General features: G+C 39.9%; 1 protein-coding gene across 1 annotated transcript; it reads right to left on the bottom strand.

Annotated features, from left to right (window-relative positions):
- Positions 1-546: 546 nt before the first annotated feature.
- On the bottom strand, positions 547-13,927 carry LOC137293546 (uncharacterized). The gene is made up of 11 exons (XM_067824170.1): positions 13,749-13,927; positions 11,328-11,420; positions 8,974-9,070; positions 8,283-8,393; positions 6,471-6,571; positions 5,907-6,136; positions 3,750-4,868; positions 3,285-3,369; positions 2,855-2,903; positions 2,459-2,559; positions 547-1,562 (listed from the first exon to the last, which is right to left on the bottom strand). Exons 1-11 carry the CDS (start codon positions 13,788-13,790, stop codon positions 1,446-1,448), a joined length of 2,145 nt encoding a protein of 714 aa, XP_067680271.1. The 5' UTR covers positions 13,791-13,927; the 3' UTR covers positions 547-1,445.
- Positions 13,928-14,093: the final 166 nt, after the last annotated feature.

The following is a 14,093-nucleotide window of genomic DNA, read 5'->3' on the forward strand; positions in this document are numbered from 1 at the left end:
GGTCTCAGTCAGGTTTGGTGACCTTGACCTTCATCTCAAGGCCACAAGGGGACTTTAGTGTTTTACCTTGTCAGCGAGATATCGCAAGAACCATTCACTGGATTTTCTTCATATTCAACACCAAGCTTTATCTATGGAAAGTGCAGAGCCCAGTTGATTTGGTGACCTTCAGTTGATTTTCAAGGTCACAGCAACTGTTTTTTTTTAGGAGTTTCATACACTGGTCAAGGTGTAAGTGAGTCTTCAAAATATTTTGTGTTTGAACAACAACAATTGATATAAAGAGTTTGAGAGTAATGTTTTTGTTGACATTTTACTTCATCTTAAACTATCAGTCTCACTTTCATTTCTTTTTAAGTTTGATTTGATAATATGTGGTGGGGGATGATGTCACTTTAGTGACACTGCTTATTATCCTATGTTTCCATAGACATGAATTAAAACATTTCAGTAATACTAATATTTCTAATGCTACACTTTCTTGAAAACTTGGTATGCAAATCTGCCAACATCCAAAGTGCAAGATGTGAAAAACATAAGAAATAGTATGGAACCAGAGTATTTTTATTACTTCAGACCTAAGATGCTTGTAACCACTAGCAACATCTTATGTTCTCCAACTTAAACCACAATGACAATGCTTGCATGCACCATTTGCTGTGAGTCAGCTTCTTGGGAATAAACCTTCCAGGTATCCCTGTCCAAGCCCCATGAACCTAATCATTGTGAATGTGCTATGTCCACAGTGCAGCACAGCTGTTAAACACACCTTTCATCCCAGCTGATGGTGAAATTAGTGAATTAATTGAAATCCAATTTTTTTTTCATTTCATTATTTTTTAAGTCCATACCGAAAGGTATCAGAATCTGAAAAGTAGTGTTTAGCGTTGTATGTGACCTTTAAGTTAGTTATAACAAGTGTTTAATTCAAAGGCCCCCCATCCTAATGTTGTCGAATCCTACCTCGACACCAGAATTGTGTCTGTAACTGCTACAAGTACTCTTGAGGTTAGACCTGACAGAAGATAAACCACCCACTGAGTCTTAGCATTCAACCGTGAAGGAAATAGAGCAGGTAAACCCGGACTTAAGGTAACTCTGGGTGATAGAGGGGCCAAATAGCAAGAAATAAACACAAAGAATTTGATTGCATAATCATTTGTTATAACATTGTTACAAGTGTCACAGGACATCTTCAACACATGAAAAAGAACAAATGCACCCAAGGAAAACTGAAAAGCACTGTGTATTCAGGCAAACTGACTGAGTTCACATTGATCAAGGTAAACAGTGAGTGTCTGATTGTAAGAGAAACTTCACAGCAATGCACAGAGTGCTTAACCTTGTCAGATGACCACAATAGGGTGACGCTCTGGACAGTCTTCATTCTGTGTCTCAATCAGTGGTCGATCTCACCTCACAAGAGAGTGGATTATGTTACATGACTACCTGACAGCACCACTCATGAGTGCCTCCGTGTCATCGTAGGTCATGTGCTTCACCTCCATCAGGATTCGAATCATCATCTCTGGCAGCAGCACCTTCAGGATGTAGTCCATGTACTGGGAACAGGAGGGAGACATGCAGTGTGTGGGGCTCCCTCACCATCACAATATTCAAATATGCTCACAAATTTCCCTCTACAAACTTTATATTGTTTCTGCATCAATCTACAAACTTTATATTGTTTCTGCATCATAACATGTAGACATAACATTTAGATCTGGGTAAAGTAAGTGGATGTGTGTTCAGAAAGGATCACAAACCGTGCCACCTAGGACAACATCAATTGGTTACTACAGTGTAAGCTAATAAAGCATCCGAGGGAGGTCCCTCTTCCACAAGACTGTAACTCCCATTCTTTTACACAGACATACATAAAGCTGTGCTCACTTTGTGGAACAGGCCCCAGTTTACTGAACTTGGATCATTTACTTTAACACTATGCCCCCTACTCTGTCTCCAATCTGATCACATCCTATAGAAGTTACTGATGGTGAACTGTTGACATTTGCTGTCCAATCTTGGGCCTTCATTCGTAAACTTCAGCCTTAGCAAAACAAGATTGCACCTAACAGAAATGTTCCTTTGATAGTACACCCTAATAGCTGTAGATTCCATAGTGCTCCGAGCAGGATGTACAACATATCCACAGCAATACAGTCACATATATATTTTTGTGTGACTAACTCCAATATTTTCTAAATGTTTGAGACACAGACTTCAGATATCATGCCATTCTCCCATTTATGACTCATTTGGCATTAGCCTCAACTCTAACTGGCTCATAAGGAAAATTATGTGATGTGATGTGATCTATGGAGGTGTCCTCCCACCTGTTTTCACTGAGATTGTGCCAGTGTCTATGTGGGACCTAGGGACACACTGACTATTATCAGAGCCTTATTATCATTGACTGGATTGGTTTCCTATGATGCTTCCGATCATTCCAGCCTACCTTGTGATGGCGTTTACAAAACATCCCCATCAGGGTTTCCATGACAGCATCCTGCTGAGGTTCTGTGAACATCGCAAGATTCACCTGGTAGTTGAGGTTCACTGTGACAAAAATATTAAGCCAAAATAAATGACAGCTGCTGCACTGTTTCCACATGTGAGCTGTTCTAGACATGCAAGATTTAGGTCCCATCCTGTCAGGAAAGAGTATCATTCATGCAGAAAGCACATACTAATTACTATTTACTGGGTGGCTGAAAGTGCTGTGTGTGCATGCGTGAACACAAAATGATCTCATGAAGAGAAAAAATCTAGGATTCAAACCGAAAACAGATCCTGGTGAAGGTAAGGGATACAACCTGATGGGTACATCTCGCTACATGTCTGATGTACTTACATCTAGTCTTTCCACCTTTCTTGTAGTCTTCATGTCTTCGACATTGATGCTGAAAGCAGAAGCCAAGATGTCAATGCACATGTAAAAATTTCAATCAAATATCAGCAGTGACAGGAAAGCATCTTCATTGAATGAGCCACAGGAACAAACATAAGCATGCCAAAATGTGACCACATGGGGAGATATTTTTAGCTGAACAGGAGGTAGCTCATGGTGAGTGATTGTATGTCTGCTTTTAAGGAATTTCGAAGGAATTCAAGTTTCCACTAACCTTTCGTAAGTGGGGAAAGACAAGGTAAATAAGCATGAGTCAGGCTCAGGAAAAATTTCCATTTCAGCATGAATTATAGAGAGAGCCAATGACTAACTGATAATACCCTTGTATGGGGACGTGTATTACCCTGTGCACATCCCTGAAATCAAGTATCACCTTTCCAGTGAAGATGGATCGAAGGTATCCCTCACTGCCTAACACCATCATCTGGATATGGGATTCAGTCAGCTCTGATTCTGAGCTGAAACAAATTGGTGGAACATATTAAAATATAGATCAAGAAAACACTGGTGTCTGTACTCAGAAACAGAACAGACTGGTATTGGTATGTGGGACCCATGAAGATCTGGGTTAGAATTGGTCTTGATTAACCTATACTTGTAAAAGGCAACTAATGGGATCGGGTGGTCAGAAGCTGACTTGGCTGACACGTCACCGTATCTGCATAGAATGATGCTTATGATGTTGATCACCCGATAGTCTGGGCCAGACTTGATTACTTACAGACCGCTGTTATATAGCTGTAATATTGTGGATTGTGGCATACAAATAAACTCACTCACCACGGGTATGTGGAATACAAATGTATATAAAACAGATGGTTGGACACATTGCTCTTACCTGACTTGACTCAGTTCATGTCTCAGGTCCTGTGTCAGGATCATAGGATGCTTAGGAAGTTCTTCCAGCTCCTCAATCAGATCACAGTCAATGGTATCACAGTCAATCACCTCCTGAACCTCAGGGGGAGCATCCTTCTCTTTCATCAGGAGTGCCAAGGATCTCCTCCAGCTTCGGTCTCTTTTCTTCAAAGAAATCTGTGGCAGGTCTTCACAACTTGTTTTACTGGACACACTGCTCTCCGTTTCTACACATCTGCTTCTCTTAGGATTAGTTGCATCCCCATGACCTTCATCCAGCACTCTCCCTGTCTTCACTTTGGGAGTATCTGGATCAAATTCATGTATAAAACTTGCTGATGGTAAAGTCTCGTTCGATCCTACAGTAAGCCTTCTTTGAATTACATCCACACCCAACTCTTTCTCTGAGCCTTTCAAAGTAGGTTTAGATCTTGAATGAAGAATCTGGTCTGTAACAGACACCTGGTCACGGTGAAAAGAAGTCTCTGGCATTATACAACAATCACTACCGTCCATGTCAGTTGTTATTTCATATTGTGGAGGTGTTTGAATACAAACAGGCTTACAGACTGCAGAGTTCTTTCTCTCCTTCGCTGGAGGATGTTCAGACTCTGCCTTCTGCAGTTCAATTATGTTGACTTCATCCTCAGTAACTTCATCAAAGTTCTCCATAAACATGTCCTCTGAGCCATAGGACCTGTTACCATGGTTACATGAATTAGTTTGAACATAGTCATTCTGGACATTCACTGACTTCAGTTTGCATTTTTGATAAGAATTTTCCAGAGACATATCCAGGATTTTGCAAATTTCTGATCTTGAGCAGACCTCTGGTTCTGAGCAGTCTTTTTGTTCTGTTGGATTGCCTTCAACTTTGTCAACAATTTCACCTGTTGGGTCCGGTTTAGTAATAATTTCATTATCAACAGATGCACAATCTTCTTCAGGTAAATCTCCAAAGAATGACATTCTGGTAAATTCAGCATCACTTACTACATCCTCTACATGACCTCCAGCACACTTTCCTGGAGCCATCACTTCTTTTAAACTCTTCACTTTCTTAGCTTTCTTCGACAATTTGGGTCCGCTTCGCTTGACTCTGGACAGAGCAAAAAACAACATAAATAAATATATATCACACAGACATCAACCAAGGCATAAGTATAAAATGGCCATTAGTGTTGATTTAAATCATATGATTTGCTGAAAGAAGAAAACATGGAAACAGAGTTGTGAAAGTTCATGTACATGAAGGTTAACTTCGTGGTTAAAAGCGTTTGCTCATCATCCTGAAGCCCAAGATTCGGAATCCTGCCCCCAATTCTCATTTCCGTCAGCTCAAAATCTGGGTGAGTATACATTCCCAGCAATTTGTCAAACAAGGCCACCAAAAGACTGATTGCTCAGAACCATTTGCCATATTGTGTCATCGTACTGAGATGGTGAAGGATATTCCTAAAATATCAGCCTCAGGTTTGTCTGGCATAAACAACTTTCAATCCTCAATATCTCCAGGGTATACATTCCGACATGTCTCCACTATACTCTGGATGCATCTACAGCTAAGCCCGATAAATGTATTACCTCCCTTGGCTGGCTTTTTATCCAATCAGGTGTATACGCTAGGAAATTGAGCGAACCAATCACAACTCACCTTCACTTTTTAAATATCTAACCGATTAAACTTGGCAACACAACCGTGCACAGGTTCTCTGAAAGAGGCAAAAGGAGTTCTGTCTTATATTTTTTTTCTTTTGAAATTGTCGGACCTATCAATGTTTCTATGATTTCCTCAATATCTGTGTCGCTCTGTGAACAAACCTTTGCAGTTGCGACCGCCATCTTTGTTGTCATTGGCAAGTTCAGCTGTACAGCGGTTTAGCTGATTGGCTACTGTGAGAATGCGGAGCTAGCAAAGGGAGATAATAAAAAGGGTATACTGGAGATTCATCGGAACGTATACCCTGGAGATATCGAGGATGACAACTTTCATGACTAGCATGAACTGCAACTAGGACCCTAAGGTGACCCCATATCACTGAAGGGTTGAGCACAACATTAAGTCCAAGCCTTTCAACACAATTTCCAAAGATAGCCTATAACTTTGACTGACTATATCTAGTGTGCAGAAGCATACATGCTTTTTAGTTTTCTCTTGCGTGTGTCGGAGGGTGGGACTGTGACCACCTCATCTTGGCCTGTGGTGGTTGTTGCATGTGATCTAGCACCACCTGGTGTTGAAGTGCTGGGTTGTGACGACTTGGTTGGTGTGCCACCAGGGGGGACAACTCTGTGGAAGTAACTGCTGATGCTAATTTTCTGTTGCTGTTGACTGCTGCTGCACTCCGTAGACATGGCCGACAGGATCTGAACAAAACACATCTCTCTAGAACAGTCGGGCTGAGGTCACAACTGAACATGAGCAAAATACAGATACTTGGTTCTCATACTCCAATGTTAAGGAAAATACCAAATCGAAGACATGCTGTTACTGACCTGAACCAGGCTGTAACTAACGTGTGCTAGGCTGTAACTGACCTTATCCTGGCTGTAACTGACCTGATCAGTGCTGTAACTGTGCTAGGCTGTAACTGAGCTGAACCATGCTGTAACTGACATGATCCAGACTATAACTGACCTGAGCAATGCTGTAACTGACCTGTGCCATGCCCCAAATGACCTGATCAATGCTGTAACTAACCTGAGCCATGCTGCTGTGCTTGGACTTCTCCTTTAGGAGACAGCTGTACACGACAAGCTTCTCATGGTGCAGACTCAGGCTTCGGTATCCACAAGTCCACGCTGCAATCACACGACATAGTGGGGTATCACTGCGATATGTCTGTATGCTCAGAGTAAGATGGGCTATTTCTTATTCTTCATTTAAGAGTCAGAAATGTAACTTTCTGAATATAATTGATATTTTACACTTATCCTGACTCATGGGTATTATGCTTATTATACTTGACGCTATGTGTCAGGATAAGAATAAAATATCAATTTTATTCAGTAAATTACAGATTTCTCCTTAGCCTCCTTATCCTCTTCGTGAGGATAGCAGAACACTTGAAGTCCTTGATGTTCCCTTCAAATTGAAGTGGACATGCAATACATTCACCCACAAGAAGCCTCCCTTTCCCCTCATTACGATCATGACCAGCCATGCGTGACACTCTCTCTCTGAATTTCGTAAGCCCGACATGAGTGGGTGAGAGAGTGAGTTTAGTTTCACGTTGCACTCAGCAATATTTCAGCAATATTCCAGCTATATGGAGGAGGTCTGTAAATTACACTGGAACATGATTTCATCAACTTAGACCAAGTAATAGATAGTGATTACAAACCAAAAACCGAATACGACACAATTTAGATTACAGGGCTGAAATTAAGCAAAAACTTATCGCCGTATTGGGACCCAAAGAGCTTCCAACTGTCCTCGTCGGGCGATGAAAGACAGAGTGACAAGCATGGCTTGTCATGTGACCATAATGGCGGGAAAGGGAGGCTTCTGGTGGGTGAGTGCATTGTACATCTGCTTCAATTAGAATGAACTTCAAGTGATTTCAAGGGAGGAGATAAGCATAATAAGCATGAGTCAGGATAAGGAAAAATCTGTAATTTTCTGAATAAACTTGACATTTTACAATTATCCAGACTCATTGTGTCAAACATAACAAACATAATAAACATGAGTCAGGATAAGGAAAAAATGTCACTAACTGATCTCAATCACAATGAGAAACAAGACATTTCCATGGTGATCAAACAATTGGAAACTGATAAAAGAAAAAAAGTTTGGTCAAATCATAATAATGACACTGACTAACAACACGAAATCTTCATATAATCGTTACTGACTAGAAAACATCAGGCTCATGAATAGCAGCACACAGATGTCTGATCTCCCTGAGTATCTCATTCAAAAGTCTGTAACAGCAGTAAACTCAGTACTTGATGGATGAATTTCCATTTAACAAACAACTGATTACTCTTGGCAAATAAGTATTGTGAAAACAATGACATTTGGACCTAAACCTGATTGGTATACGAGAGAAGCATATGTCAGTGGTATGACTGCAAGACTGCAGTGTATAACTATAATGGGTGTATGACAGCAGTGTGTGAAGGGTGTATGACTATCATGACGTGACGGGTGAATGACTGTGAGGTAAAACAGGTGTATTACACGTGTATGAAGACTATATGACAGGTGTATGAAGATTGTATGACAGGTGTATGAACACTGTATGACACGTGTATGAAGACTGTATGACAGGTGTTTGAAGAATGTATGAAAGCTGTATGAAGAATGTATGACAGGTGCATGATGACTATATGACAGATGTATGAAGATTGTATGACAGGTGTAGAATTTCCAAAAAGCAGAGTATGATAGGTGTATGAAAGATGTACGACAGGTTTTTACCAAGTACATAACTGTTGACAGTGGTGTCAGACAGCAAGAACGGACAGGTATATGACTGTATGACAGGTGTGACAATGACATACTGACCCTGCTGATCCTCTTCACTGTCACTTGTGTACAGTGGCTGAGATTGCGGCAGGAGACAGGTCTCGAACTCAGGCTTAGCTCGAAAATCATATCCAAGACGAACTGTAGGACCTAACAGCAGGAATATAAACAAATCACTAGCATTTTTCTTGTGTGGGTGAAGAAGGACGTTTAAAAAGTCAGGTAACTCCCTCTCTTTACCTCTAGTTCGTTGTATAGACGGGTTTCTACTTTCATATTCAACAAAGCAGGTATACCTGCCAAGACATTCATTTAAAGCATTACTTAATTGATAAGTAATGTAACAGTGAGGGTAGCATGCTGTTGTGTTTTACCTTGTGAAGTCATAAACATTTGATGGTGACAAGAGTTATTTTCTTAAGAATGACATTATGTTATGGCCACAAGCTTATCATAGGGTCAATATTTTGCAGGTAGCTTCGTGGAAAGATCATTTACATTGCAAGGATACAGTGGTCATTACTTTATGTTGATCAGTTCACAACTGACCCATCTGTTACAATAAATAAACATTGCCATCATGAACAACACACTAGAACCTGAAGCTGTCTGTTTCCTACGCTATTAACATGATCAATTTCCAGAATTATCTGGACCTCCAACTGTTCTCCTGACCTAAAACAAAATGTCAGAAATCTGATGTGGCATGACATCAGACACCATAGCTCACCCGTCATGATGTCAGACTTGACCATGTCTTTGGTTATTTCACGTTTTTTCAACTTCACCCTTTCAAAAATTGGTCCCCGCAATAACTGTAAGACTTCCTGAAACATGAAGTCATGACATACAGATTCCTGTACCATACTGAATCATGACATACAGATTCCTCTGGCATATTGAATTATGACAGATTCCTCTTCCATACTGAATTATGACATAGTTTTCCCTGCCATAGTGAATTATGACATACAGATTCCTCTGCCATAGTGAATTATGACATACAGATTCCTCTGCCATATTGAATTATGACATACAGACTCCTCTGCAGTATTGAATTATGACACAGATTCCATTGCCATACAGAATTATGAGAGTTTCCTCTGCAACATATGTCATATTTGGGATTTCACTTTCTTAGTAAAGTACAAATTCTAGTACTTTATTCGGTTGAGTCCCATCCGGGATTCAAACCCGCACCCTCAGAGTCAGGCACCTAATCGCCAGCACACAAAGTCAGCTGCCTAGCCCGCTCAGCCACCGCGACTTCCAAGTCGCTAGAATTTGTACTTTACTAAGAAAGTGAAATCCCAAATATGACATATGTTGCATTTGACCACTTTCTAAATGGCATCGTGTAATCATAGTTTCCTCTGCATTATTGAAATGACATGCTGACTCCTCTTCCATACTGAATGACAGATTCCTCTACCATATTGAATTAAGACATACAGATTACTCTTCCACATTGAATTATGAGTTTCCTCTGCCATGTTGAATTGACACACAGATTCCTCTTCCATATTGAATTGATGTACAGATTTCTCTGTTATATTGAATTTTGCCATACAGATTCCTCTTCCATATTGAATTATGACATACAAATTTCTCTGTTATATTGAAGGGTAACATAAAACTGAAACCACTGCTTCAAGAAACTGAAAGCAAGCGAGTGAATGAGTGAGTGAGTGAGTTTAGTTTTACGTCGCACTTAGCAATATTCCAGCTATATGGCGACGGTCTGTGAATAATCGAGTCTGGACCAGACAATCCAGTGATCAACAACATGAGCATCGACCTGCGCAATTGGGAACCGATGATATGTGTCAACCAAGTCAGCTAGTCTGACCACCCGATCCCATTAGTCGCCTCTTACGACAAGCATAGTCGCCTTTTATGGCAAGCATGGGTTGCTGAAGGCCTATTCTACCCCGGGACCTTCACGGGTCAGAAACTGAAAGCACAGTTGGATAATTAAATTAATCTTTTCACAATGCTGTTTACAGGGTATCCAGCAAGTCGGTGATCAGTTCTTTTTGTAACTATCACAGTGTTGAAAATTCACTTTTTCATGAAGTAGCAAGTACTTGTGACCTGCCCCCGATTTCTCGAAACAAAACTTAAGTTTTTACTCATATTTCAAATTGAGTTTGACAGTTTGAAACAGCTGAAATTTTAAGACAACTGCATCTTTAAAATAAAAAAGCCCAAATAAATTAAGCAATATATTCACAAAATGCAAACTGTCTTCCACTTTTAAGTACATCATCAATTTCAGTACATTCAGGGAAATGCATTATCTTAAATTTGAGTAAAAACTGTAACTTAAGTCAAAACTCAGACTTAACTTTGTTTTGTGAAATCGGGGCCTGGTTTAAAAACAGGTGGCAAAATCTTTTACCTGGTAGCAGCACTTCTGTCCTATTGCATAAATACTAAAATACATCATATAATCAGTTCATAGCGTGGTAAGTACCTCTTCATACTGGTATTTATCAAAAGGTGAGCTTTTATCGCCCTTGTGCTTCAAGAATTGATGAATGTTCATTATCAAACATATGAAGCAGAAATGTTCTTACTTCTGCATATGCGCACTGAGCTCACTGGTTCTCTGTCGCATTTATGCAATTTTTGTTTTGTGTAAGTGAACATTTCCATTTCTCGGAAATTAAAAGACCAGTATCAGTAAGTTTATGAGTGAAAGTGCACAGTGGAGATCTATCCTTTGAAAATGATGGTTAATTGATGAACATAAGAAGTTTCACTAAAAAATACCAGGTAACAAGTTGTTGCTACTATGTGTTTTTTTCAGGTAGCAAATTAAGATTTTGATTAGCAAATTTGCTACCTGAAAAAAACACACAGTAGCAAATTAAAGCATTAATTTCAAACCCTGTTGTCAGTACATTCTTTTACCAAATGATGTCAAGGAACGACATACTGTGTTTCAAAAAATGAAAACCTGCCTGCACGACATGCCAAAGGTATGAAAAGCTTGGTTTTGAAAACAATACATATGCATGCTAAACTAATTTCTGAAAACAAATTCTTATGCCCCTCAACATAAATAAACTGAATGGTTACCTGGAAATGTCGATCTTCAAACTGTGTAGACAAATCAGAATTCTCAGAAGACATTGGGTGTATCTCAACCTGTAGAGCTTTCCATTTCTGCACCTGTTTCCATGAACATGCTTATTAAATGTCATCAGTAAGGGTCATAGTTTGATTTTTCTTATGACATCTGTAGCTGACTCAGTGTTTGAACTTGACATACAAATCTTGGAGTCATCATGACTCCCTTGTGTCAGGAGAGGGAGTCATGGACATGTCTTTGTGAGACAACTTCAATTTTCATCAAAACATCAACAGTGACTGTTTAAGAATGAACAACCCCCCCCCAAAAAAAAAAACAAGGTAAGTCTGGTCAAGAGGTCAAGTATTTAATCAGAACTAAACTGTTAACTGGCAAATGTTTAGTTCTAGAAGTTCTGGATATCTGAACTACGGGTGAGTGAGTGAGTTTAGTTTTATGCCACACTCAGCAATATTCCAACTATATGGCGATGGTCTGTAAATAATGGAGTCTGGATCAGACAATCCATTGATCAACAGCATAAGCATCGATCTCTGCAATTGGTAACCAATGACGTGATGTCAGCAAAGACAGCAAGTGTGACCAACTGGTCCAGTTAGTCGCCTCTTACGAAAACCACAGTAGTCTTTTCTGGCAAGCATGGGTTGTTGAAGGCCTACTCTACCCCATATCTTCACGGGTTTCCGAACCAAGGACCTAGTACCATTTCGTCAACACTGTTGCAAGCTTCTTAAATCACAACATATTTGAGATAATTTGTGCATCAAATGTGCAGGTTTTCTACGACATGTCAAACACTGTGACTTAAGTTGAATATGAGGCTCTTGTGAAGGTCAACACAAATGCAATAACTGAACATTATTTAATGGTACACCTACAGAATACTGGATATCTACCAGGCATATTCAGGTTACCCTAAGTAACTGAAGGAATTACGGCAAATTTGAAGGAATTGCATCTCAAATGTAAACAAACGCAGCCCACTCGTGAAACAGTTGCAGGGATATCGGTAGTTCAGCGGTAATAACAGAAACACAACGCTCCTATCGGAAACAATGTTGGTAATACTAGAAACAAGATCGGCCATCTTCGGAGATTTCTTGGCTCAGTTCCATGATTTGTCGGTCGTGTCCTGAAACTCACACATCAAAACATGGTGTCACTGGAAGGAGCACCCTTCTCGGTGAGTTTTGTTTTTAGTTTCTACTGTTTTCATTTTCATAATTATCCATCTTTGACCACCCGTGTTGGTATGAGGTGTTATCGGGGCTATAAATTATTTTTTTAGGAAAAGATCGTCTTTGCAAAAGAGCGTCATAAGTCATGCCCCTTGATGCTTCCGATGTTCAGATGTAAACAACCTTCGGTGGCATGACTTATGATGCTCTTTCGCAGTGTCGATCTTTTCCTAAAACGATAATTTAAAGCTCTGACAAAGTGGTCAAAGATGGATAAATTATGAAAATTAAAACAGTAGAAACTAAAAACAAAACTCACCGAGACGGGTGCTTCTTCCAGTGAGGCTATGTTTTGATGTGCTAGTTTCAGGACGTGACTGACAAATCACGGAACTGAGCCGAGAAATCTCTGAAGATGTTTCAAGCATTACCGACATTGTTTCCGAAAGGAGCGTTGTGTTTCTGTTATTACCGCTAAACTACCGATATCGCTGCAATTGTTTCATGAGTGGGCTGCGTTTGTTTACATTCCGAACATTAATTGTGTTATTATTTCACAGTGAACAAATAAGCGCATGAATATACAAAACACTGCTCACAACTCTTACAGGCATAATTCAAAATGTTATTTCAACAAATGTCATACATATTTGTTATTACCATTTATCAGCATGAAAGAACTCATGTCTGTGATATGCAGATTCAAGAATCACTAAAAACCTGTATGATGGTGATATCAGTGAGTATGGATCAACACTACTTTGACCAGTACAATGACAGTATTTTAGTTACATCACTCCATGTCATCTTGTTGTAAAAAGTTTAGCGTAACATTATTTTTGAAAGTAGTCAACTTATATCTTAGTACAATTGATGTCTATGAGGATATTCCGTTATGTAGTTTAAATAGTGCAATATTTATGTTGGTCCTGTAGTCCCTGGCTTTTGTAGAAATTAATCCTGTCCAACACGTGTGCAGTCGTCTAGTTATATGCTGGACTAGCAGTGGTCCTGATGGCCAGTGAATTATTAAGTGAATAGCTCATGGGAGGCAACTCCACGGGGCTAATGCCCATCCACAAATGGGCCATCCATGCCCAAAGAGGCCCGATGAAATGATGGTACACAATCAGATTTTACGCGTTCAAACGCATGAATGGGGTTAGTGCTAAGTTGATACAAGATGAACTGACTTTTATCCTGTTCTTTATTCTCAGACTGTAAGCCTACCCTAACGTAAGTCGTGAAATAGCGTTGTTGTCGCACAGACATTATTGTCGCATTTCATGAGTTAGAGGCCACTCTCCTGCCCAGTGATGCAGTGTTCCATGCCACACCATAGCCGCAAGAGATTTGTAAAGTGACTTGATCCCGCGAGAACAAGATCTGGAAGTAGCCATCTCGGATGTGATAAACCGGACACAGACGTGAAGTTTTAATACCGGTGTCACGTTGATTAAACTACCTAATATATTTGTCAGGGGCGTGTCCCACAGGACTAGAGCAATGAACGCAAAGCAGCATGACGCTTTATGGAACAAATTTCACAAGGGACATTTACAAATTATACTGACG

This window comes from Haliotis asinina, chromosome 8 (assembly GCF_037392515.1).
Source record: "Haliotis asinina isolate JCU_RB_2024 chromosome 8, JCU_Hal_asi_v2, whole genome shotgun sequence".
NCBI classification, from domain to species: domain Eukaryota; kingdom Metazoa; phylum Mollusca; class Gastropoda; order Lepetellida; family Haliotidae; genus Haliotis; species Haliotis asinina.

What these genes read in the sequence shown, in the direction of transcription:
- LOC137293546 (XM_067824170.1), bottom strand. Translation starts at nt 13,790, where the DNA reads ATGTCTGTGCGACAACAACGCTATTTCACGACTTACGTTAGG. An exon ending in TTGAAGATCGACATTTCCAG is followed by an intron (nt 9,071 to 11,327) that starts GTAACCATTCAG and finishes TTCATGTTTCAG; the next exon opens with GAAGTCTTACAGTTATTGCG. An exon ending in AGCACAGCAGCATGGCTCAG is followed by an intron (nt 6,137 to 6,470) that starts GTTAGTTACAGC and finishes TGTTTTGTTCAG; the next exon opens with ATCCTGTCGGCCATGTCTAC.